General features: G+C 47.0%; 1 protein-coding gene across 1 annotated transcript; it reads left to right on the forward strand.

Annotated features, from left to right (window-relative positions):
- Positions 1 to 167: 167 nt before the first annotated feature.
- LOC144153293 (uncharacterized) lies at positions 168 to 26,436 on the forward strand. Its single transcript, XM_077684943.1, has 9 exons — positions 168 to 267; positions 7,836 to 8,171; positions 13,448 to 13,653; positions 13,776 to 13,994; positions 16,724 to 16,867; positions 20,012 to 20,212; positions 23,484 to 23,587; positions 24,420 to 24,513; positions 26,203 to 26,436. The coding sequence occupies exons 1-9, from the start codon at positions 168 to 170 to the stop codon at positions 26,434 to 26,436; spliced, it is 1,638 nt and encodes a 545-aa protein (XP_077541069.1).
- The last annotated feature ends 965 nt before the right edge of the window (positions 26,437 to 27,401 follow it).

Consider the following 27,401-nt stretch of genomic DNA (forward strand, 5'->3'; position numbering starts at 1 on the left):
CCTCAGGCTTTTGCCTACAAGCGATCTGGAGGATAACATACAGCACCTCGTGAACTTTTTTTCTTAACATGCACACACAGTAAAACAAATTATCTCCGATGATTACAGGAATAGCTGCGGTGCTCGGCCAGCAGCGCCACACCGGGAGGAGTGATTGGGCGGAGAAGATGGGCTTCTTCGTCAGCTTCCTGCAAGATGCCTACATAAACAAAACCGATGGACCTCTCTTCCTCGTTCACTGGATCAACGGCTCCCTCGACGCCAACAGTAAGACGTTTCGGCGTTTAACAAGAAAGATGCGACCTTGCTGCTTCGTTATATTTACAGTGAACCTGTCTTGCACCAGGTTCCGACCGAAATTCCGTGTGCTAGGACAGTCAAGTTTACAGGCCTGTGTTTTTATCTACTGTTGTGCCATTTGGGACAATCCGAACATTTGCGGCCCTTGTTTTCGGTTTTCTTCTATTTTTGCTCCTCGTGTGAGTGTTTGTGCGTGTTTTCGCTTCCTCTTCCATTTTTTCCCGCATCTATTCCTCTCTCCTTCATCTCTCCTCCCTATCATTCTGCCATCCCCTTTTCCGCACAGCAGCAGGCATTCCGGTGTACACCTTAAAATGTGATAAATTAGGCCTGCTGGTGGACTTTCCTTCCAGGTTTTATTTCAGTCAATTCATTCATCAATCGGAGCATGTCGAGAAAAAATCGCACGCGCAGGCTCTATATTTAGTGCAAAATATTATGTTGCTTTAATTTAATGTAGGTATCTTGAAAAACATACTGAAATTGGCCATTCCCCAACTGCGCCTTCAGGCTGAGTTTTATTTACTTTTCGTAATTAGTTTGCTGGCAGTGAAGTGGCAAACGCTACATAATTGCTGTCTGTTCAATACATGGTCGTCTGCGGAGGATGTACGGTTACCGAAAATGGCGGGAACTCTCGTTTCATAGGCAGTATCCCGAAACACATTATGTCAGAAATAATTGGCTCCAATCCACGCTGACAAGGTGGTTAGAAAGCAAAGCTTTAAACAACACCCACAACAGTTGCGCATGCGACGCCACTTGAATTCACACACGTGGCTCTACAAAGAGTGAAACGAGAGATTCTGCCAGCCGTTACTTGGAATTCGCGGGGACGGTGTCCCGAACGCAGCAGCGGCGGCCACGCCCGGTATAGAGCGACAGACGCAGCTGCTGTAGCTCGGCCGTGAGTCTGCGGAAACAAAAGGGAGAGGAGCGTTTTTCGATTGATGACACAGCGGAACCTAGCCATTCTGATGTGCAAGCTCAAAGCTGCGTCACCGCGCGACAAAAGCGCAAATACCGAAACAATTTATTTTTCTTTATACCGATTTAAACTAGTTAGTTTAGTCAGTTTGCGAATTGCGAGAAAGCTGAGGGAACTATTATAATCGCTATTTATGTGAACCAGTTGTTCTTTTCGCTTTTTGTAATACCTGTTAAGACAAAACCGAATCGGTATTCACCAGTTTAGAAAACGGAGTCGCGTTCCTGGCAAGCAGAGAGCAAAATGTTGTGTTCTCCAGCGGCAAGACGTCTGCATGTGGTCTCTCCATTTTGTTTTTCCCGCCTTGCAAACCAATCGTTAACGCATCTTTGATGTACAACCACTCAATTCCGTCGGGTCTGGGTTACCCAGGAGGTGCTGTCGAACAAGTTAATCAAGCCTTGCGAAGGAAGCGCGCAATGAATCCGAAGCTGCGCCAAAACAGGCCCAAAAGAACCGTCACTAAAGCATACGACCAAGCCGTACCGCCGGCGAGCCCGCATGTGTGAGAAGGCACCTGCGCTCAGGGAATTCGCCATCTACACTGTGCTCCGTGAGAGAAACCCTCCTCGTCTCCCTCCGCCTCCGTCGCGTTGGAAGTTCATCGTCCCGCACACCGCGAAAGCACCGCTGGCTGGTAGAGTAGAAAGCTTTGCTATAAAATGGTTTTAAGTAAATTATGTGCACGAACGTTATGGATCGATACAGTCAGTCACCCTAGATGACTCATTATAGTTATCAAATAGTTTAGCTTCGCTGGTCCTTCATCTTTGTAGTAGCGGGTAGGCTTTAATTTCAACAGCGGAGTTGCTTAGGGTTTCGTACTGTCCGTTCATGATGGTCGTCAAGCCAGGCGGAGGTACCCCGTTGTGCCGACAGATGGCGCCACAGCTTCGACGGCAGTCCCGTGTGCGTCTCGGCGTGTCCGCACATGCCCCTCATCATCATCATCATCATCATCATCATAATCATCATAATCCTATCTACGCCCACTGCAGGGCAAAGGCCTCTCCCATCAATCTCAAATTACCCCGGTCCTGTGCTAACTGCGACCAATTTATACCTTTTTGATCTCATCTGCCCATCTAACTTTCTGCCGCCCCCTGCAAAGCTTACCTTCTCTAGGGATCCACTCTGTTACCCCTAATGACCAACGGTTATCTTGCCTTCGCATCACATGCCCCACCCACGTCCATTTCTTCTTACTAATATCTACTAATATGTCCTTAACACGCGTTTCTTCCCTGACCCACTCCGCTCTCTTCTTGTCCCTTAATCTTACACCTATCAACTTACGTTCCATTGCTCACTGAGTCGTTCTCAATTTAAGTTGAACCCTCTTAATGAGCGTCCAGGTTTCTGTCCCGTATGTGAGTACCGCTAAGATGCAGCCGTCATACACTTTCTTCTTCAGCGAAAATGGTAGGCTGCTATTCATTATCTTAGAATGTCTGCCATATGCACTCCACCCTATTATTATCCTTCTAATTATCTCTGCCTCATGGTTGGGATCCGGGATCATCCCCTATACATGCACCTATAAATTACCAGACCTCCATGGGTGAGCTTCGAGTACGTAGATACTGCGGCAAGTGGCGTTGTGAGCAAGCCCGCCCCGGCAGAAGGTGGCCGCCAGTGTGCCGAAGTTGGCTCCGCTGTTTCAGTAGAGTTCACAAGAGTGGAACTGGCTTTCCTTTTTTACTTTGCCATCCCTGGATTTGTAATACATCGCCGGAAAGTGGCCACAGCAATCAGTATGAATCAGCCGAAACTGGCATTGTCAGTTTGCATTGTCGGTATCAAGGGGGTCATCCAGGAAAAAAAACACACATCCTTATGAGAAACATTTCGATAAAAGCAGGCATAATTTGTTGGCTATGTACTAGGGTGCGGTCTATAAGAAAACTTCTACTTAATCGAGAATTCCAGTGAAGCTGGTTGGTTATGCGGTGGAGTTACTGTATGTGGTAACTCAGTGTCGAAGGGTTGCGCGCTGCTGTGAACGTTGGCTGGGTGATTGCGGTGGATGTGCACAGAAGAGAGGATATGAGTGGGACGTTTTCAGGACGACGTTTGAGAGATTTTGTAGGAGGTGTTCATGTCTATAGAACAAATTATTTTTTAGAACGTTGTTAATCTCCTGCTGACTAGAATGTCGCAGTTGATCCAGCAAAAATTCATAGTAAAAATCAAAGCCCGAAAGGAAGGACGGTAAAAACGAGAAGCTTTCTCCATGCACCCTGAATCGAAGCTCAAAATATAAAGCTGCTTCAACCATGAAAGAATGGCGCAATCGGATAGACGTCGACTTCATAACGTGGTTGGTCGGTCGGTCGGTCGGTCTGTCATTTTGTGTGTCGTCCTGTCTGCCTGTCATTCGATCTGTCTGTCTGTCTGTCTGTCTGTCTGTCTGTCTGTCTGTCTGTCTGTCTGTCTGTCTGTCTGTCTGTCTGTCTGTCAATCAGTCAACTTTATTGATGTTAGGAAGGAAGGTAAAGGTGGGGCGTGAGGAGCGAGTGGAGCGTTCTTTGCAGGGCCCCCGTTTTAGCTGCAGAGATCTTTTCTCTTTCGATTAACGCCCGCTGAGTATTTAAGGTGGGGATGCCCGGGGATGCCTACTATGTGTCCAGAGCGTTCGGTTTGTGGGTTTCCTCTGGAGGCCATATAAAGGGGAATCCCCAGGATGCGTGGAAATTTGATACCTCTCCGTGTTTTTTGCAGTGTTCGTCTGTGGTGCTCGGGTACATCAAAGCAAGCCCACACTTGTATGAGAGGATGCTAGATACTTACTTAGTGTTCGACTTTTATTGTTATTGAGGTCTTTGAGTGGTGGAGAGGTTTTGTCTGCTGCAACTGAGCCTGGTGAGGTTGCAGGAGGGGAAGGCTGTGTGATTTCTCGGATTCGGCACGGTGCTTTAGGAAGCTTGCTTCCTCAACAGCCACCTCGCTCCCGTCTAGTCACTCGCGACCTTGGCACCAGATGATGGGGCGTTTGCGCTTCAGAGTTAAAGGAGGGGCTAGAGGAGGTAGCCTTTATTGTGGCAAGAAGACTATGTTAAGTGGGGGAAGTGGGAGTAGAACGTGGGGTGAAGGGAGAATTTTCTGCGTTCCCTTCGGGATTCTGCCTGCCGCTATGTTTAGAGCGGCCCTTTTCGAGTCCGTGATGGTGTTGGAACATTTGTCGTTGTGTTTGCACCACCGAATGGCTGATAGGACGATCTTGTCTCCACTTCGTCCTTGTCCAGGCCTTTGATGGTTATGCAGTCTATTACCTCTCCTAGGTGGTACATCGCTACTACTGTTGAGTTCCAGTTTGCACCTGTGCTTGCAACCGCGTAGACTGTTTTGATCTGGTGTTGGAAGGTTTCCCTTCCCTCTGGCGGCGTCGTCGTCGGCGTTGTCCGCCCCTCCCCCATTCTCCTCGCCGCGCCAACTGCGCTCTCCGCCGCTGTCCGCCGCTCCCCCCCTCTCCTCTCCGATAGCGAACACTCTCTCGCGAGGGGCATTGGATTGGATTCGATTGGATTGGATTGGCTTGGCTTGGCTTGGCTTGGTTTGGCTTGGTTTGGCTTGGCTTGAATTGGATTGGATTTGGATTGGATTGGATTGGATTAAAGTGGATTGTGTTGGATTGTGTTGCGTCATAGCCGCGGCACGTTGCGTCATAGCCGCGGCACGTTGCGTCATAGCCGCGGCAGACGCGCTGGGGCCGGCGCATGTGCAGTACTCTCTCTTCCGCGGTTTCCTCTCCTTCGGGCGCGCTGCGCATATAACCGGTGTGCCGTTCTCCGGCGAAGCAACATCCACGCTTGGCTCAAACACCTAGAGTCCACGCCGCTTTACAAGTACGCCAACGTCGTCATCGACTGGGACCGGCTTACGTAGTCCCCTCAATGTTATGCGCGCTATAAAACGCGGTCCCTTCGCCGCTGCGCCTATGCGTCGCATCTACACAGGGGTTCCCGCGAGGGGAGGTGGGAGTTTTAGATGCACAGCATCTGATTAACTCGCCTTGTCCCTCCGGCGTCGTCGTCGTTGTCGTCGTCGTCGTCGGCGGCGTTGTCCACCCCTCCCCCATTCTCGTCGCCGCGCCAGCTGCGCTCTCCGCCGCTCACCCCCTCTCCTCTCTGATAGCGAACACTCGCGCGAAGGGCATTGGATTGGATTTGATTGGATTGGATTGGCTTGACTTGGCTTGGTTTAACTTGGCCTGGATTGGATTGGATTAAAGTGGATTGTGTCGGATTGTGTTGCGTCATAGCCGCGGCACGTTGCGTCATAGCCGCGGCAGACTCACTGGGGCCGGCGCATGTGCAGTACTCTCTCTTCCGCGGTTTCCTCTCCTCGGGCGCGCTGCGCATATAACCGGTGTGCCGTTCTCCGGCGAAGCAACACCCACGCTTGGCTCAAACACCTAGAGCCCACGCCGCTTTACAAGTACGCCAACGTCGTCATCGACTGGGACCGGCTTACGCAGTCCCCTCAACGTTATGCGCGCTATAAAACGCGGTCCCTTCGCCGCTCCGCCTATGCGTCGCATCTACACAGGGATTCCCGCGAGGGGACGTGGGAGTTTTTTATTTTGGCAACCCTTCGCTCTTTGTGACGGGTAGGATGAATGTTGTTGGGTAGGGGGTGTGGGGTCAGGCTTTTTTCGTTCAGTTAGAGTGATGCTCGTCATCCGGTATGCCTGATTCTTTTTTGCGATTTTTTAATTTTGGGCACGATGGCTTATCCTGTAACACTTTCATTGAGGAGCACTCTCTGGGCTGCTAGTACAGTTTCCCTTAGCTCTTCTCACAACACAGGGGTGACAATTTATCACTCTCAAGCATGAAGCGACAAATTAGCAGCCTTGGTCCACGGGAAGCGTTCGTCTTCCTTCACGTGCTGAATGTGCCTTCGCTTATTATCCTCATCACCGTTTTGTGCAACCTATATTCTCTTAAGTTGGGTCCCCTGAAATGCATTTCCGCCTTTCCACTAAATCAGTGAGGCAGAGGATGCTTCGGTTTAAGTACTTAAGGAACATGGCCAAAAGTAGGGTAAAAGTCACTTATATGTGTCGCTCTAGTAGGAAATAAGTACGAGGAGGCGTTGGTGCAGAGTCAGAGAACGCCATACAAGGTAGCGTGTTGTCGCACGTGTCCATACCTATAAGCCTGAATAACAGCTTAGAAAGATCTTTCCTAAAACACCCCCCTTGCTTCGTTCCGTGGCCCCCGGCCGAAATATAATGCGAATCGAATGTGCAAATAAATCTGAAGGTGACTGTTCATGCAACGCGAATTTCCCTTTTGTTTCGCTACAAAGCCCAGTCAGACTACAAACGCTTCATTAAGTAGCTTGGCACAGGAATGGCTTGATTCCTGAAAACAAGTGGTCTACCCCACAGTGCTTTTCTATGTAAGTCATCATGCATACTTTGTGGTGCTTACTTTTAAAGGAACGTTGTTTCTTAGAGACTCGTGGAATATTTTATTTTAAGGTGAAGTGGCAAGGGAGGGAAGTGCAGAAACTTTGTTGATACCTGCAGACCTCGCACATTACTTACACAGACAGAACACAGACGCAGGATAAATGCTTCAGAAGTCGGTCTCCACAACCACTCACCGATGTGGCTCAGTAAGTAATGTGTTGCACTGATGACCACGTTGATGCTGGTTGAATACGATGAGGGAAGGAACAAAAACGCGCGTATGTCGATATTTGGGCCCATGTTCGAGATCGCGCGGTTGTCAAAATTTATACGTTGTACTTCACTAGAACGCGCCTTATTGTCCATGCGAAGCGTAAACCCGTAACGCCCCAGCCAGCCCCCCACCGCCCACCCCGGTAAAAAAATAAAACAACTATTTTAAACTGATAATAATGTTGACTAATTATCTTAAATATTTTATAAACTTGAATGTAAAGTTGAGTTACCTATGAATGTAAAGTTGCATAATGAGAATAAATATCGTCGGTGGGTGATCTTCCTCCCGTAGTTATATCCAACAGTTAACTTTTCACCAATGCGTTTTGCTTGATAAAGGACAGGTTAATCTCGTGAAATTGTAATTTGTAAGAATTTTGTATGGAAAATAATAGGACGTTTATTGTGCTTCTGACAGATGTTGTTATTAAGTCTAGAGAAAGCAGATACACATTGCAGCAAACCATGCCTTCTGGTTTGTTTACTTATGTTTCGTTCAAGGTCCTGACTGCTGCTGATAATAAAACATGAGTAAACAAGCTGTAACTTTAGGCCGCGGAAGTTTAAAAAACTGCTGGAGTTTCAGTGCCTAAGGCATTCAGGCCAAGGTCATGGGTTGGATTCCCGGCAACCAGAGCCGCTGTTCAGATGAAGCTGAAAAGCAAAAATGTCCGTGTGTCGATATTTCGGTACGCGCTGTATATGCCCAGGTGGTCACATTATTCCGGAGCATTCCACTACGGCACACCTCCTAGTTTCTCAGGTTTCGCTTCGGTATGTAAAACACCAGAATCAGTCAGTCTCCAGACTTCTTTGTTCGTTCCACCTTTCCGTGTTCCGCGTTGCCTGCAGTTTGTGATCTGCGCGCAAGCGGCCTCATCGCCCTCATCACTTCCGGCGGATGCGAGGCGACCGTGGCCCTGGCCAGGGAGGCAAATAGGGCCCACCTGCCCTTCATGGCCGTCCTGAGTGGCGAGTGCAGCCAGCAGTGGATGGTGGAGCAGGCGTACCCCAAGCACAGCCGGCGAGGCAGACCGGGGCTCAGTGTCTACAACCTGGCAGCACAGCAACGACGGCCCGGCGTATTCGTTTTGCCCCACAAGGAAGCCTCGGATGTTCAGGTGGTCTTCACGAAGCTGACGAGTATGAATGTGGACCGGGCACTCGTCCTCTACGACGACGACTTCGGTAGGTTTTTTCTCCAGAAATAGCTTAAACACATGACGCTCAAAAGAGGGTAACGCAGGTTGGAGGATGGTGGGCTATTCTCGACAAATGGGAAATTTGGGAACAAGTATTAGTTGATGTAAGTCTTTTCTGAATGGCTCAGAAGTCCGTCACGTGGTTCCAGCGAACAAAGCTATAGTATTTCCCGGCCGCGGCGGCCGTTTTTCTGATGGAGGCAAAAAGCAAAAACGCCCGTGTGTGCGAAATTTCGGCGCACGTTAAAGATCCCCAGGTGGTCAAAATTAATCCGGAGCCCTCCACTACGGCGCGCCTCATCGCCTGCGTTGCGTCGGCGCGTTAAACCCTACAATTAATCAAATTATAGTATTGAAAGCTCGTGTCGAATGTCAGAGCCAATCAGAAATGACCCCAGGGACGTTATCACCTGTTCCCTAATTTTATGTTTATGCCGCATAGTTCCGTGGAGCTCAGAACAAGTACTCCTGGCGGTCACTGCAAGTTAGCAGTGCTTGGCTGCTCGTGGCAAGAGCGAGAGCAGTCCTAATAAGAGAAACACTGCGGAAACACTGTGGTACTGCATTCTATTTGATTCATTTGCTTCTTTTCTAAACAAAATTTTACTGGTGTTGCTATTTCAAGAACGAGAGGGGGAGAACATGGGCTGTAAAAGAGGGGGGGAGGGGATGGGCAGGGCGTGTTACGTGACACGGGATGCAAAAGGGTATTGCCAGTCGACGACATTTGCAGCGAAGTGAGTAGACACCAGTGCTTTTCTTTTTTTGACGGAAGCATTGTTAAGAAGGCAAATATTCGGCCCTAACATGCGTGTTCCATTGGACGGCCCTCCCTATTGGCTCAATTTCGCTTTAGCTTCGCACATCAGCAGAAGGTCAGGGCAGCAGAGTACAGGGTCAGCCTTAACGGAAGGTCAGCCTAAAAGAATGTCTCGCTGCGGCCATTCAAGCATTTCGTCATAGCGGATGTCACAGAATGGGTGAATAGTAGTAGTGGTAGTAGCAGTAGTAGTAGTAGTAGTAGTAGTAGTCGTAGTAGTAGTAGTAGTAGTAGTAGCAGTAGTAGTAGTTGTAGTAGTCGCAGTAGTAGTAGTAGTAGTAGTAGTAGTAGTAGTAGTAGTAGTATGAGTAGCATTAAAAATGTTTATGTAGCAAAGAAGTGCGAGTAGTCCCTTAGTCCAGTAGCCCAGGTGAATACTTCGCGGTCTCTGTCCTGGAGAACTGTAGCTGCTTGGCTGTTAGACCTGCGCTGGTCTGCTCGTTCACCCACCTCTCAAAGAGCAGAAAAGGGGGGGGGGGGGGAAAGAGATGGGAGGCCTGGGTTTGGAGCGAACCCAAGGAGTATGTGAGGAAGGATGCCTGGCTGAGAGTGAAATTCGACTTCACGGAGGTATTGGCCTGGATATAGGTGAGGAAAAGCGTCGTGTGGATTCTTCTTGTTTCTCCTTTTTCTTCTTGTTTGAATACTTTGAGATTAGTAACAAATTTGCATGATGTTGCAGAAAAACACCAAGGACGGCGCACACTTTAAACGTTAGCACAACGAAGCGATCAGACGGCGCTTACGGCCGTCAAAATTTGACATGCACAACAGGGGTCTATTCATGCGCTACAAGTACCCCAACGATGAAAATTGACCCGCTTTGTTTCTGAATGACAATATGTTTCGACTTTATGGCATTTGTCAGGCTTTCATCCATACTTTCACCTATTGCCATCGGTGAGTGTTTAAGGGGCAGTGGCTTTACAACAGGCCATACTGCATTACTGCGCAATAGGGCAGACCTCACACGGCGGTCACGTGACAAGACGAGCGAATCGCAAAACTCGAGCACTGCGCTTGCAAAGAATTTCTCCTCCCTAACGAATTAAAAAGTAACCACCGTTCTTTTGTAACTGAGTTGGTAGCGTCATAAGGACGAAGGCGTACGGGAAGCGCCCCCCACCATCCCTCAACGTTTCCAGATACCGTTGTTGGCGATCAGCTGGCAGGGGACTCGCCTTCGTTTGTTGTATGTATGTATGTATGTATGTATGTATGTATGTATGTATGTATGTATGTATGTATGTATGTATGTATGTATGTATGTATGTATGTATGTATGTATGTATGTATGTATGTATGTATGTATGTATGTATGTATGTATGTATGTATGTATGTATGTATGTATGTATGTATGTATGTATGTATGTATGTATGTATGTATGTATGTATGTATGTATGTATGTATGTATGTATGTATGTATGTATGTATGTATGTATGTATGTATGTATGTATGTATGTATGTATGTATGTATGTTTTGTGTTGCTTTGTTTACGTGTCTTCGTTGATATTTGACGGTTGCCGAAGCCCGGTCAAGGTACTATAATGCAGTTTCTTTACAGCCACCATTTTTCCCCATTTTACACCTGGTGTGTTTTTTCGTGAGAAATAAACAGCCTGGATCGGAATCCGTTTCGATATCAAAGGGCCAAGGACAGACGTAGCTAGTGTAATGCATGGGAAGTATAGAAAAGCGCTGTTACAGTCAGCAGCAAACTGGTGGGATTAAAACATGACCACACAAACAGGCAGAGAAGTGTTCTCCTCGGAGGCCCCGGACGCACTCTTTAGGGTCGCGTAGGGCGAGCATCAATACAGAGAACTCCCAATCGCAGACAGGCATTCAACGTGTTGCGCACGGCAAACAAAAATTACAAATACACAAAACCACGGGTCTTGTGGCGGTTTCCCCAAAGGGGAGTACGACAGCCACCGTTTGCCGAGGGCTTGTTCCAACCCGACTTCGCTGGGGTCCGTCAGTTTATCCCGGTTCTCGCGACATCCGCGACCGTGAATCACAAGCCCCGAGTAGCTGCGCCACAGCCAGGCCCTGGCTTGTTTCAGCATGATGCTCCTGATGAGCCGTGATCGCCGCCATACACACACGAAGCTTCTCCTCATTGCACGAACGTTGCCCGTACTATCTCGCGCGCCCTGGGCAACGCCGAAGCGCCTTGTGGTGATTCCTTACAAGAAAACAAAATACAGCTATGGTTCTTCAAAAGATTGCCTTGTCGTAATAACAATAATACCAACTGTGTCGGGAACTTCAAACAAATAATCGAGATAATCAAGAAAAAAGATGAAACAGCGGCGACTCCCCGACCACTTTCCGGCGTTTGCTCTATGACGTCACCGAAACTTGCTTGTCTGATTGGCGGACGCGGTCCGAAGCCACCACTAAGAATCATGACTGGGCGATTGGAGAAGGGTCTCTAGTATTGTTTGGTCACGTCACTTTAATGCCAACGTGTGCAGCTAACTCACCAAAAACTGCGAATATAGCGCTGAGCCATTTTACGTAATTCCTGTGCATACACATCACTGTAGCAGACAATTTTAAAGGCTCCCAGCATGTCTTTTGCTCTCGGGTAAAAAAAAAGTGTTTTGTGGATAAAGTGGCGCAGAGTGATTTACCAAAGACTAGTTTATTTTTATTATTTTTCATTCGATCGCCCTCAGGGCCCGAGGGCCTTGCATAGGGGAGTAGGTACACACATGTAGTACATACAAACAAAAATACAACAGCAAAAGTGCAATCAGGTAACATCGCTTGATACAGGGTTGAACTAATGGCTACGTACATATAAAATTAGTGACAGCAACATTAAATAAAACGGCATCTTCTATACCGACAATGTCATAAGGAAGACGATTCCAACATACAGACGTCTATGGCGCAGATGAGTCCTGAAAACACTTGGTGTGCGCTGATGGAATCCCTACTTTGTTACGATGACCTATGCAAGGGGAAGCGTTTTTCGCTGGGGACACTAATCTATTTATGAGTAACGCGTTGTTATAGTACCTTTTATGAAACTGACGCAGCCGAATAACTTTCCTGCGAAGAGACAGTAGGGGCAAAGATAGTGCTGTTTTCATTGATGTGAGGCTCGAGCTGCGATAGTAATTAGAAAGAATGAAGCGCGCTGTCCGATGTTGCGCTCGTTCTAATTCCAAGATAAATGTTTCAAGGCCAGGTTCCCCAGCAGGGGCTGCATATTCTAGTTTGCTCAGTGCAAATACGTCGTAAAGCAAGAGCTTCAGTGAAACAGGCGCTTAACTAAAATTTCTTCGGAGACATTTTAACATGCTATTAGCTTTAGCTGTACTATAGTTTAATGTCTGTCTTCCAAGTTAATGTAGAGGTTACGTGTATGCACACATACTTATAAAAATTTACCGTTTCGAGGAGAACGTTATTAAGTTGGTATGTGCACACTATAGTTCTTTAATGGCTGACAGGCATGTACTTGCATTCGTTAATTTCTACGTCATAACCCAAATCTGACACCATTCCTGAACCCCATCAATATCAACCTGTAATTCAAATACGTCCTAATGACCATTAAGTGTCCTATAACTTCCACATTCATCTGTAAAAACACTGACCGAAAAAGAAATGTTTAGAGGAAATCATTAATGTAAACCAGAAAAGGTCACAACACGGGCACCTGTGGGACGCAAGAGCGAACCGGGACCCTGGGAGAATATAAGTTGTTGGCTGTTATGAATTGGGAACGGTTACTGAGAAAACCAATCAGCCACGCGAGGACGTTATTGTCTCAATTCTCGTGCCGTGATTTTAAAATGAGTAAATCATGAGTTACCCCGTCGAATGATTTTAAGAAACCTAAACAGGTACATTCAATGTGTTTGCCGTGGTCGCGAGTGGAATGGAAATCATGACTACAACATACTATAGTTGCGTTTCACAGGAAACGTTTTAACGAAACCCATGCTGCGAATCTGTAAAGAAAGACTTGCCCTCTAAACAGTTGATAACCTGCGAGTAAATGACACGTTCCAGTATTTTGCATAGTAACGAAGTCATTGATACCGGTCTGTAAATTTCTGGACAACATTTATCACCGGGCCTAAACAATGGCATAATTCTTCCCACACTCCCATTATTCGGAAGAATATTTTTCTTAGAATCATGGAGCTGTAGATTTCAGTGTTTATTAGGAACTTGGAACTAATGTTGTGGACGCCGGCGGAAGACGAGATTTTAAGGTTTTCTATCAGTGTTGTATGCCTGTTGTGTCGAAACGAATTGCTTCCATTGGGAGGTAATCACTAGCTTGATAAACATCCTTTGTTCCTGTGTTTTTTCAAATAAAACAGGGCCGTATTGCGCCTTCATGGCGTCTTTACGACGCTTACGTGCCTCACTCTGGTCGAAAGATGTAATTCACACTGACTGAGTTTCGCAGCCGAGAATTGCATGAAAATCTTCAAGGACGAGGCGAGGCGCACAAACATGACCATGGGTTTTGTGCCGCTGGAAGGGAACCATCTTGACCCTTCTGTGGCCGTCAACGTTACCCTACAGCGCCTCAAACGACTCAACACTTTCTACACCAACTTCGCAATGGTCATCTTCTCCAATATTTCATTTGCCGAAGGGCTACTTACAAAGGTGAGCAGAGGACGCCAAACCGTACTCTCATATTTGTTATTATGACTAAAAAAAACTGAAGAGTTTCTTTTTGGCTAGTTGGAAATTCTAGAAGATCAATATATCTTTTATGCTTTGTGCAGCTTATCGAAACAGGCATCATCGATCCCAACATGCGGACGTTCATCATTTACACTGGTTTTGACCATAACTTGGACTGCTGGTTCTTCCCGTTCAAGACTCGGTATGCGTATGAGAAGCTCCTCTATGTCATCCCCCGCTCGTACTCTAAGGAGACACTGCTCCTTGTGAGGGCCGCGGGAGCCCACTGGAATAAAGGCTACGAGCAGCCGTGGACAAAGGTAATGCCGAAAACAGAGCGTCGACGGCTTTTTTTTCGCCAGTGCATCCTCCGGAACAATCTAAACAAACTTTACTCGCTCCCTCTCCCCAGCAGCGTTCAGGAAAGGCTAGTCTGGGGACCCTGCGTCAAGTGGCGAAAGTAAGGCGCACGTCGTGGGTGATATCCGAGGCTCCTGATGTGGCTAACTCGTGCCGAATGAATACCCATTTATATCCCCATGAGGTGATCTAGAGTCGCCTCAGCGGAAGAGGCTGTACACAAATGACATGTGTCCGGCACGAACTTCCGTCGTCCAAGGAAGCCTCCTTTCAGCAATTATTATTACTCATGGGCGTTTTTCGTTGCTGATTACATCGAGTGTTCAGTATACGAAACGTTTGGACTTAAGACCACGTAAGCAGTAATGTGATTAGCTCGGCGGAAACTCTGGCTAGGTGTCGGCAGGAGTCGGTTCGATAAGGCTGATAAATTACTGTAACAATCTCAGCCATAAATACAATACAGTGGCGCTCCGGTTATAAGTCCCCGGGTTTTATGACAGACTAGTCGAGTCCCGGTGAAGTCCTCGCAGAAACAATGGAACAGAAACCTTGGTTAAGCGACGTATGTTCATGCCTGACCCGCGTTATCCGACGTCGGACGCGAAGCGCGCGACCGACCTGCCAGCGATATTAAAGGGCCGCGGGCGTGTTCCGCGGACCTTAAGCGCGGGTCTATCAGTTCCCTCGGCATATCTTTCGCTGTCTGATCTCTCAATTCTCTCCCCTCTCACAGCCGCCCGCTCCTCTGCACAATCGCGTTCCAGCCTCTCGAAGTTATATTTTAAGCTCTAGTCTCTTCTCGCTGGAGTTTCTTGTCTTCTTGCGCAGCGGTCACAAGGGCAGTGTGCAGCCGGCATTCATTTCATACGCTCAGCAGTGAATCGCCAACCAGGTTACGATTACAGGATTTAGCTTCCACATGTGTTTTCTCGTGATCGTGTGTGCCATAATTCGCACTGTCTGACGGGAATCGTGGCAGTGGACTGCGGTACACAGCTTGTTTTGTACAGCGTGCCTGACACCAGCCCTCAATTATTCTTTTCGCATTTACTCTTTTTAGTAATTTGGGTTTCCTAGCCCTCTAAAGAATTTGTTTGTTGCTTACATGAAGGTTTCTTGGAAATCCATCGCCCGAAGCTGTATTTGTAGGCGTAATTGTGGTTGTTCGCATTTTGCGACGCCCGCATTTTGCGGCGATTTGGCAAGGTCCCGAGAAAGTCGTGTAATTGGCGTTCGTCTGTCAATCAGTTTCGTTTATATAAGCGTAATTGTGGTTGTTCGGATTTTACGACGTCCGCATTTTCAGGCGCTTTTGCACGGTTCCGGGAAATTCGTATAATCGGCGTTCTCACGGTGTATCAGTGTCGTGCGATAATGTCACCTACCAAATTTATCCTAATTTGTTGCTTACCTATATATGAGGCAGTTTTGGAGGGTTGACTCTCCACAAGTATGTTCAACATTTTTTTTTATTTTCTGCCTGTGTTTTTGACTCGAAAGATTTTGGCTTCAGCTTTGCGAGTGCCATTGCCGAAGCCTCTCGCGGAAGTTCCAGCGGTACTGACTCAACAAGACAGTGCCATCTGCAAATCCTAAAGATTAGTATATTGCTCACTGATTCGTAGCTAATTACGTTCTTAAATACTGTGTCTGGATAGAGAATGAATAACTGCGGTGAGATTGTGTCTACTTGCCTGACGCCCTTTCGGACAGTGAACGTTCTCGTTTTTTTTTCAGGAAGGAGATTCGTACCCATACATACATCTTATATATCCTTTAATAGGGCTACGTAAACCTCCTCTATGCCACAATCTTAAATTCTTTGTTAAAGATCCCCGGGGGGTCAAAATTAATCCGGAGCCCTCCAGTACGATGCGCCTCATCGCCTGCGTTGCGTGGGCGGGTTAAACCCTACAATCAATCAATCTCTATATTCTTCACACACCGCGATGGTGGCCACTACGTCAAATGCTTTTTTCATAATCTATGAATACCCTGTAGAAGGAATATTATATACCCTAAATTTTTAAATTATCATCTGTTGTTTGCATGTACATGATGCATTGTAGAGAAGCCCTTGCTGACGGTAGCTTGTTAACTCTTTGTTGTTCAATGTTTAGCATGCCCTTACTCGATTATGACTATAAGGTACAAAATTATGATAGCTTAAATGCACGCGTGCATGCCGTAGACGACAAGCAAATATCGGCAATTTATAGGCTGACGGACGCGAAAAGTCATGTCCACAACGGCCAGGGGGATGTAACGTTGTAGCCGGCAGGGTGAAATCGTGCGCTCAACCTCTTAGCGCGTGCGTGGAGGCCTCGGGAGAAGGGCGAACAATGAATCACTACCAAGGGGAATACCATTTCATCGCGTCTAATTGATTTGCGAGGCATTTTACGGGGATGCCAGTGGTATGTACTAGTTTATTCAGTGTTACGTGCTGTACGTTAATAAATTTTGCTATGGTGAAATGTCTACGCGGCTGGCCTTTAAGGGCCTTCTTCGAACAGAACAAGCAATTATATAATAAGAAGTGAATAAACGAAGCTGTTTAGCAGCCAGTAGGGGGCTACTGCTCTGCCAAGCACGTCTGTTGCAATGACTGGATTGCGAGTCGAAGCAATTGCGCACACTTTGTACACAACTGTAAATACTCCTTCACTTCTCGCGGTTCTTCCAGTTCCTCCATCCGGATGTCTTTGCTCTGGAGTTCTTGCGTGCTGTTCTACAGTACACAACTGACAATGCGGACAAAATTCCAGCTGACACTGGTTGCGAAACACGCATGGATGACTTCCTAGAAGAGATGAATAGGAATGTGGAGGTGAGGATTAGGACTCTGACTGGGTACTAGTTCCTTTCGAACGACTCCCAAACAGTGTATGCATGTTGAGGCTGATACGGGGTCACCCTGGAGCAAACGTGCCTACACTTCGCTATAGTACACGGTGAAAATAACACCATTTGCACAGCACCCTTCAAAACTCCGGCGTCTGGGATGAGCATTTTTGTTAACAACATCTACGCGAGCTATGAGAACCACAATCACATTGCTCCAGCCCACTTTTCCAGTATTTTGGTATGCGTCATTTACAACAGTTGATAATGAGCGAGTACGTACGCCGGCATTTCTTAAGCCTGAGACACGATTGCCGTGGATTTTACAACGACGTTTGTAAAGCGTTTTCCTAGGTGTCATCCCCTGCTAAAGGGCCCAATGTTTTGGAATAAAAAACATTGACCCCTAAAACAAGCATAATTACGGGAAAAGCACGCCGTATAAACCCGGCTGTATAACGCAAATACGAACGAACACGGCTAAAGCAATGAAATACACAGATTATATTAGCGTTTTACCTCATTATGGCAAGAACGCCTTATGTACACACACTGTTTAAATGCTGATTATGTTAAATTATGTCTGCATGTACACTTCGACAGACAATTGTATTCGCAGTTCCTGCTCATCCTGATTTCACAAGAAATCAAGTAGCAGGGAAGAACTCCGCATTTGCTGTCCAACATAACTCGGCGTAATCATTGCTTCTTATTTCGACCTGTGGACACGAATGAAAAAATAATATTAAGCACTGGCTGTAAGAATGGGACACACAAGTTGAACAGAAGCTTTGCTCAATAAAACCGAAATTAGGCAGACACGCAACGAAAAATAAAGTAGGTTTGCGGAAGTTACACCACGTAGACTGAATAAGACACACATGCGAACCACTAATCCCTCTAAAAGGTCGCACATCAAGCAATCTGCACGAGATGTGGAGAAAAGTTTCCACCCTCCACGTCGTAAGCGAATGTACGGAAGGCGACGCAGACCGACGCAAGCTTTTCCAGGACTTTCATGCCTCAATTACCCTTGCACCCTACACACTTCCTTTTAGACGAACCCATGCTTTTATATCAACGCGTTATCCGACGTTTTACCTCGTATTTTAATTTTACAGACTGTTTTCTGTCACCCATAATTGTTGCGTGGTCTTTTAAAATCTCCATTATAATCTGCCATTACAACCTTCACCTTTTAATTATAAGCCTTGTACACCCACGAAGTCCTTTTGATTGCATCCCATTCCTACTTTCGCTGCCGGAACTTTCCATTAGTTCGATCTACATTAGTTAAACTAGCGCTCTTTGGCCTTTCCTGCCCCTGTACAAAACATGCGCGTACACATACGCAATAGCCATGACTAGACAACACAGTTTTTTTTTAACCCGAGCCTTTAGCGTCTTCCTTTTAATACCGACAGAATGCTGGTTTCCCGCCATCATGGAATGCGACGTGCGACTTTTAAAGACAATTGTCTTTCTTGGGCTACTTAACCAAGAAAATTTGGGCTTTCTGTGTCCGTCTGTCTGTCTGTCCCTTGATACAGCCTGTCGGCCTGAAGTTGACCGAATTTTCCAAAAAAAAAAAAGCTTATATAGGCAGGAGCGGTCGATACTTCTAATGCTGCTGGCACAAGCCATACATGTTCCCACAATTTGGCCTAAGGAAACCCGAGGCACATTTGTGGAAAAATGTTCGTACTTAACCAGCGGTTCCCGCGTTCTTTTAGTGAAGCTTACAGATGAGCCGGTTTTTGCGGTTGAAAGTGAAAAACAACGCATTAAATATTAAAAATGGCACAGAAAGGCCCCATTTCATGCGACATAAAGGCATGCACCAAAAATTAAAGCCAGCTCCACACCTGTTAAATCTTCTGAAACAGCTCCGGTGACTTCCACGCGCTGGAGGCGACATCATGAATATGCGGGGGCCGCTGACAACACTACTCGCCGCGGTATGTACACACTCGAAGCTGACCCATGGAGGTCTGGTAGTTCATCGGTGCATATATGTGGGGGGGTAGTGAGCCGCGTGCCCGGGCGCGTGAGCCAATATCGCGCACCGGACGGCCGTCGCATCGTCCCGGGAGCAGTTCTAAGCTCGCGGTAGAGGTCCTAAGGTGGCGGGCAGGTGTTGGGTGCGTAGGGTGAAGAGTACGGCCTCTCACGACTGTGTGCGGTGACCTTTCGTTTGACTACGGCAGTGATATTTGGTGACTTGGGCGCGCTGGCGGCCCCTTTCCACAGGTAGTGGAGGCCGCTCAAGACGCCATTCGTAGCATTATGTGCCCACTAAATGCTCCCTCGCAGACGTCTGGTAGTTTATCACTGCATACACCGGACGGTAGGAGCACCCGGGAGGTGGATGCAGTAGGTCTGCGCCACGTGCCGATATCTTGAACTGGACAACCATCGAGGGGGTGGCGCCATCTGTTGGCCCATAAGGGTACCTTCGCCTGTCGTGACGGGAATCGCCTTTGCCTGGCGTGAATGATCATCGCCGGGAATCGGGAGCACTTAAGCAGCCCTGTGGTTGTAAGAACAGAGCTTCAACTCGTTCTGTTCCTGGCAGAAGAATAAACAAAACTAAAACAAAAAGTTCGCGCTGCTCCAGCATAAGGCGCAGGAGCAGTGTGAAGGCGGAAAACTTAAATTGCATTTAACAAATATCCGTTAAGTTTATCACATGAGGAGCGAGACCGGAGAGGAAGGGTGTGGGGGTGATAGCGGAGAGCGGAATGCGGGTGATGTGGAAGAGGTGGCCGACGACTGTGTTCTTTCGAGGACATTTGGAGGGAAGGAAGCAGATACGCGGCCAATTCTTTTTCATATCACCCTTCCCGCTTATCACTACCCACGGTCTTGCGACTGACCACGTGTTCGCAAAAGGCAACAGGACTTTTAACGTTTCCAGCTTTGTCCCGCATTTCTCACTGCAGTCGCTAGTGGTTCGCTTCACAATGATTGCGACCAGTGCGCATACAATCGGCTAATTTGTTCATGCTGGGTCAATGTGTTTGCCGTTTGTGTGCCAGGGACAGCCGAGTTTCGACCCACATGGTTAACTAACGCTTTGGAATTCAGAAATTATTGCGCTTTAGATAGTTTTCACTGTGCTTTTACGCAGGCAGAAATCAGGCACAAGCACATGAGCAGCAGCACGGCATCGTACAAGGTTTATTACCTAGCACCCCTCAACACGACTTGGTACCGGCTGATGCACCTGGAGACATGGTACCTGCGAAACGGCAGCTTTGAGCCCACGGTGATGCTGAACGAAGTGGATGCCTACCTCAACAACAAGACGCTCAACATTGTCCTACTGGAGGTGAGCCGCTTATAAAGCTCTTCCTCATTCTGTTGCTGAAGTAAGTAGAGGCCGTCTATCGGTATAGTTATACGACGAGCGTCCAGTTGCAGAGTAAAAGGTCTAGGTGTGACGGGTGCAGTTTCCCTACCGATCGAAATATCATTTACTCGAGAGAAAATAAGATTAGATAACGTTAACTTGCGAATTTTTTATACGACGGGCTAAGGAAAAAGCTGAAGAAAATAGCTTTATGGGCCCCCCAGCCCTTTGGCTACATGGCAGCTGTTGGTAATTAAGATTAAATATGAAGTTGCGGGCAACTAAAATAACCTTGGTACGCACACTGATAAAAAGGTACAGTTTGCACGGATGCAATCAGTTAGAAAACTGTTTGCATGAAAGAATTTTGAACACCCCAGGAAACACGCCGTATTCAGGAGATGCTACTCGATAATCCATCAAACTCAACCTAATAACATGGCGATCGGCAAATCAGCAGAGTAAAATAAACATCTTGAATTAGAATTTATAGCTTATGAAAACGCTGTTAATTAGTAAGTAGAAACCCCTGCAGTGACGGAAGCGATAAAAGAACCGGAAATATAAGAGACGTATACATGGTGCTCCTGGAGGACTTGCACAAGGAATGCAGAACATGATAACACTTCATAAGTATGGTGGTAAGTTCCTGATGACCAGGAGCGTCATGCAAGCTGACACAATCTAACTGAAACTATTTACAGCATGTCTAGAGGGGCTGTTTAGAAACTTGGTTGCGAAACGGCTACCATACAAGGAAATGGCAAACATTTGAACCGCCAAATATTTGTGGGTGACCCCGTCTTCAGTGGCTCTGAAGAAGATCACCAAAAGTATGCGTCAGGCACTGTTCTCGGAAACGTTTGCGTACATGTTTAGTGAAAGGTAAGTAATTAATGTTATGAGGCGGCAGGAGTAATGACAGTAATGACGGTTGTAGGTGAACGGCATGGCTCCAAGATGTCCGCCCCGACAGATGTCCAACCAGGCGACGTGGTACACAGAATTTCGCTTTTAGATGCGACTGCATCTCATTCACTCGCCTTGTCCCTGCATCCGGCGTCGTCGGCGTCCGCCCCTCCCCCATTCTTCTCGCCGCGCCAGCTGCGCTCTCCGCCGCTCACCCCCTCTCCTCTCCGATAGCGAACATCTCGCGAGGGGCATTGGATTGGATTCGATTGGATTGGATTGGATTCGATTGGCTTGGCTTGGCTTGGCTTGGCTTGGCTTGGATTTGAGTGGATTGAATTGGATTAAAGTGGATTGTATCGGATTAAAGTGGATTGTGCTGGAAGGTGTTGCGTCACAGCCGCGGCAGACGCACTGGCGCCGGCGCGTCCCCTCACCGTTATGCGCGCTGTAAAACGCGGTGCCTGCGCCGCTCCGCTCCATCGTTCCAGCGCCGTTCCTCCGCTGTCCAACGCTGCAACGCGAACCCCCTATGCGTCGCATCTACACAGGTGTTCCCGCGAGGGGAGGTGGGAGTTTTTTGTCTGAGGGCACCCGATTACAGTATGAATAAGTGGAGAGTAATGTTCAATGCACGTGCAGAAGCTCCCCTTACGCCTGGCAAATGACATACAATAATAGAAAAAGTGTATGTTATAAATATGTTTACGTTATATACGCTTACACGTGTTGTGTATATGTATACACTATTTTTGTTTCCTTTGACAAAGCGGAGCGATTGCACGGTAATTTTGTTCTAATTTTTTTACGTGTGAAAGCGTGTCTCTTCAGTTATAAAGCTTTGTAGTATGTATTATTTTGTTGTTTGTTATGCTAAATGTGTGTAAGCATTTTTGGAGGCATGCACACTGTAGGCATGTGTTCCCATCGCCTGCGCTATCAGGTGCTGGGTGCCTAGTCAGGCGACTATTACAGTGTCTTTAAAAGCAAAGCTTTGTTACTTTCATCAAGCGATTTCGCCGAGCATACGCAAGGTGACCTATTGACCGAAGAGGTACCCCCCGCGACACACCCCTTGAAGCGCATCGCGTGATTTACCGGGCCCGCGGTTCGCGCTGCTCACAAAGCTCCGTTTTAAGTCGTTCTGCGGTGGCGGCCGCGACGGGAGCGGTCGCTCAGCTGATTGGCAGCCTACCAAACCCGCAGCCTCCCATGCATGTCGTGCTGGGTTGTCTCGGTCAACGTGACTCGTCTCACGGCCGCGAAGAGGAACGGTGCGTTCGCTGTGAATGAACGTCGCGTTCACCTGGCCTCCTTCTGCGAGCGTTGCACGCACCCGAAGGGCTTTGAGACATGGTCGGAAATACAGCTACATTAAAGGTTAACTAAACGAAATCAAGTCTCAAAAAAACTAAGCCAAGCTTCTGCTTTGCATATACAAGATTAGCTGAGATAAACCACAGCCATTTTTTCTCTCAGCACCTTGGCAAATTCTGATAGCCAAAGGTTTACTAACTAACTAACTGACTGACTAACCAACTAACTAACTTGCTAGCTAAATAAAAAAATAATAAATAAATAAATAAATAAATAAATAAATAAATAAATAAATAAATAAATAAATAAAACTTTATTACCATAAGTATGCCGACTCTCGGCCTACGTGGGGCGGGTGGGTGGGGCGGTGTCAATTAGTTCGGGATAACTTTACATTCTCAGATGGACGCCAGTGGCTAGAGGGAAGTTTCACAAGTAGGGCTTTGCTAAATAAATAAATAAATAAATAAATAAATAAATAAATAAATAAATAAATAAATAAATACCCTGTAAAAGGGTCCCTTCCAATGCAAGCCTCCAGAGATAATGGAGGGTTCTAGAGCGTTGGCAAACCTACAACAGTGGCGAACAGTAGGCTACCTCTCGCTTCAAAGTTAATTCGTTAATTAGACCTTTAGGGGTGAAGGTCATTTTACAGTATAAAGTTATCGAAGCTTCTACATTGTACGATTATTTACACCCTTAAGGAGAGTCTTCGGTGTCTATAAATAACGCTCTTGCACTTTAGCGAAAAAGCAGGAAAATACCCCTTAAAGCAACACCCTTAAAATGGTCTTTTGTTGTGTTTTTGCTAGGGTTGACGATTACTTAATTAGGCAATGTCAATGAACAGAAGGCATAGTACAACCAATGCGAAACCTGAGTGGTGACCGTGGTGTTTTTGCCCTCGAGCCCAGTCGCATGGCCCTATCAGTATGTGTAACCACACTCGCCACTAAGCGACGCTGTGGCAACATACTTCTGCCGCGTAATCGCTGTAAACGTTCGGTCCTATATCATGCAGTACCCACCTTACGTCGTTTACGACAAGCATCGGACTGGCCAGCCCACCGTCAATGGCACGTTTCTCGTCTTCATGAACTACCTCCAGGAAATGTACCACTTCAGGTGGGTATGCCCTTTTAGTTATGACGGCGTGATAGTTATGACGACGTGTTTTCCTATAAATGCGGGCGCGGTGACTTAACTTGGCATTGAATAAAAGCGAAAAAAATTAACGAGAGAAGCAGAAAGAACACTTGTGCTTCATGGCGCTACACATTTAGTGTGAAAGAAAGTATGCTCTAAATATTACGTTTTCGCTGTTGAACAAGCTTGCTGTTGAATGCATGATGTGTAATGCAGAGAACTGTAGGCTGTGTTCTTAGCTCTCAATAGCGCCTTCAGGATCGCACCAGATTCCTCAGCCCTAGATTCAGAACTGGCTTTTAACTCACGCCAATTGACACCTAGTGTGGTCACGTAATACCCACGTGCTATACCACGTCCGTTCATCGCAAAACCATGGTAATTACCCTTGGTATTGGCCACCCACGTTTCTTTCCTCTTGACTCTGCTCCTTCAAACGTTTTATTCACTCATTGAGACCTGGTGTTCACTTTATCGCTGAGATCAAATTCATCCTCACCAGAATCCCAGTCTCCCTAGGCAGAGGAGAGAGCATCTGACTATACGCCAGTAAAACTGAAAGTCGGCTTTTAATGCTTTTAATGCATGTACGTTCGTTTGTTCTCCGCAGGAAGTCGTCAAGCTCAGAACAGAAGTGTTTACAACAGTGCTAAACTCGCACTTTTGTTGAGTTCAAGCTGTATGAATATTACGTTGAGCTTTGCTTCGAGCTGGCATTGACAAACCAATAGCATTCGTCTGCCTTATCGGTATAGATCCATGTCCTGAAAGGAAACGTGAAGCATGGTCACGTGACACCCACCCTTTGCAGGGCTTCCTACCAGCTGCTCGAGAATGTCACGAGCGGAGGAATCAGACGCACTGACTACAACTGGAGCGGGGCGCTTGGTATGCTGAACAAAAGGGTGAGTGGACAACGGGTACAACGCGGACCTTTCGTCTAAGGTGAATTCTGTCGGCATTCGTCATCATTCGGTGCGTATGCTGACTCAAAATTCACACAAACGAAGGAGTATAAGGGTGGGCATTTATGGGACATAAGGATGTCGATATGTGGAGGAGGTTCCGTATAGCACACACAAAGTTGAAAGGAGGTAATTTTGTTTTTCAAATATCTACACACCACACTACTCGGCTCATTCATATTTACGACTCGGCGCTTCCCTATAATTTTGCGGACCACGCATTTCGATAGATTTCATTGGTGCTCAGAGTTTCAGCAGGCCAATGTTACTTTTGTTGTTTCGGTTCTATTATTGTACTCCTAAACGTAGCGGACCTGGGGAAACACGTCTTCTCTCATTTTGTCAATCTTCGCCACTCTCCGGCGCGACCGGGATGGCCCCTGGCATGGCCTAAGCGACGTCAGAGAGGCCATGGCTGTCCGATAGGCTGTAACTGGCCAACTGCGCGGCTAATTTCTCCCATTTCCGCTGTCGTCAGCGCTGTGTACGAACCTATTCTATGCCTGAATCTGTAGGCACAGTTTTGCCGTTTCTTTTGTGTTTTGAGTGCACGAGGAGCTTGGGTGATGACCTCAATACTTCCCTTTCAATGGGTCCACTCGACAACAAACGTTTATTGCTTCAAAACTGCCTTACCAGCCCGAGCGCACGCTTGCGAGCAGGCACCCATGCCTGCTTTTTTGTGGCACCAGACCGCGAATAGACCCATCCACATTTCGAAGAAAATGGGAGAACTCCCCGTCCTGTCGAAGGCCGCCGGAGAAGACGCCGCGATCCGCTCCCATCTCCGGGAGAGAGCGCGCAGCTTTCGTCGCGTTGTCCGTGGTCGAGTTGAGAGGGAACAATTATGCACGATTTCTCATTGCGTGCAGTTTTGGTGATAGTGAACAGATTTTCATAATTCTGGGAGGAGGAGATTGCTGGGACAATAGACTTTACCCCAAAATACATTCCTAGTAGTCGATGGTAAGTGTTGCAGGGTTCCTTTAAAGGGAACGTTAGTCTTCCAAGCCATATTTTTCAGGGGCAAAGCCTCTTACGGGTTTGGGCTGTCACCATCTCATGTCGTCGTAGAATCATGTAGTCACGGTACTACAACACCGGGACACTCGTTCTCCAAGGCCTAGCGCTAGAACGCTTCGTGCTTCAAAGACACCGGACTTACAATAAAGCTGTATACCTCTACCCCCCAAGTGTTTAATCTCCGTGGGCCGAAGCACCAAGGCGCCAAGAATGAACTTATACTCTGCATGCTTCGCCCCTCTCCAGGTTTCACGCTAGTAGAGATGGCCCAAGATTTTTTCCTTTGAAGGGGTTGCTTCCGGTGGATTCAAAATTCTTTTGCTTAGGTGAATGCATAACTGTATGTTGTGGAAAATGAGGAAGTATTCCGTTTCGTGCCTCAGTTTCGAGCCACCAATTCTGAATTAGGCATGAAATGTCTGATGGTGGTGCAGGAGAGAAATCCCAGGAACCTGTAGTACCCCCAAATAGGCCACCATTTTTTTTTATTCTGACAGGAGGTATACGTTAGGTAGGGACAGTAAGTACTTTGGCGTGGAAGTGCTCAATTGTGAAACGATGCTTAAAGCTGACCAACCTCTTCGACTTCTTGGCCACGTCGTGCAGGAAACCGACTGGGTGACGTTCGTGGACATCACGGAGGAGCGCGTGCGTTCGTTCTCACTAACGGAGGAATTCATCAGCCACCCGGTCGCCATCCTTGTGCAGAAGCCCGAGATCCGCTCCCCAAAGATGCTCTTCGCCCAGCCGTTTTCCAAGCAGGTTGTCCCTCATTGGCGACGGTGCCTTCGCTTACAGCAGCTGGCGTGCACGCTGTGTGCTCAAGATAAGCCCAAGTAGTAGAAGTGCAAAGCTATCAATGGAGGGAACACCGACACAGCTTTCTCAGAACTGTCACGAGCATAAAACTGCTCTAAGCTGTAAAATAAGTTCCAACCTGAAGGGCATTTTCACTGTCTGTAAATAACACCCATAAGCCATTGCAAAAACACAGGGAAGTACCCTTTTAAAGGGGGTTATAAACCACAGAACGCCGTTTAAAAGGGGTGTTTTACTTTTGCTACTGTGTAAGAGTGTTACGAACAGTGAAAATTCCCCTTATAGGTGAACATCCTTTTACAGTATGAAGTTATCGGATGTTCAACATTGTACGTTTATTTGCACCCTTGAGGGGAGTTTTAAGTGTGTATAAATAACACTCTTACAATCTACCAAAAACACGAGGAAACACCCTTCAAAGAAACGCCATTTAAGGGGTGTTTTCTTGTGTTTTTAATTGGGTTGATCGTCTTTAGTTATAAACACTGAAAATTGTTTGTGGTGTAGTCAATCCTTTTAAATTGTGCAAAACTTAACTGAATTGCTGCCCCTGGGATGAACGAGTTTCCACCTGCAAGCTGCACTCCCTCCTGCCTTGGTGTATGTTTCTTCTCGAGAGTGAACAGAATTTGCGCTGTGCAAGCAAAATAAATCGAGACAGTGGCAAAACATAAATTGCCACCTGTGGTGAGCCGTTGCACTTACTCTTTGTGGGGGCAACAAGAAAGTAATGCACTTTTTCTTTCCATTCTAGATTTGGTCCTGCCAAAGTGTTTCACCGTAAGACATGCTTCGGGATATAGGAGCTTTGTAAGGTTATCTTTTCAGGAAAAGAATCAGTGCCAGTAGCAGGCGCTAGTTGTATATTTAGGTCTATGTTCGTGTTTGTGGAATGCATTGTTTATGTGTGTGGGGTGCAAGCTGTTTCATTATATTGATCCCAACTCTATTAAGTGAATGAAAAGGCTGAGTTCTTGGAAGCAGCC

This window comes from Haemaphysalis longicornis, unplaced genomic scaffold (assembly GCF_048455015.1).
Source record: "Haemaphysalis longicornis isolate Haplotype H1 unplaced genomic scaffold, Haemaphysalis longicornis Haplotype H1 scaffold_9, whole genome shotgun sequence".
Lineage (NCBI taxonomy): Eukaryota > Metazoa > Arthropoda > Arachnida > Ixodida > Ixodidae > Haemaphysalis > Haemaphysalis longicornis.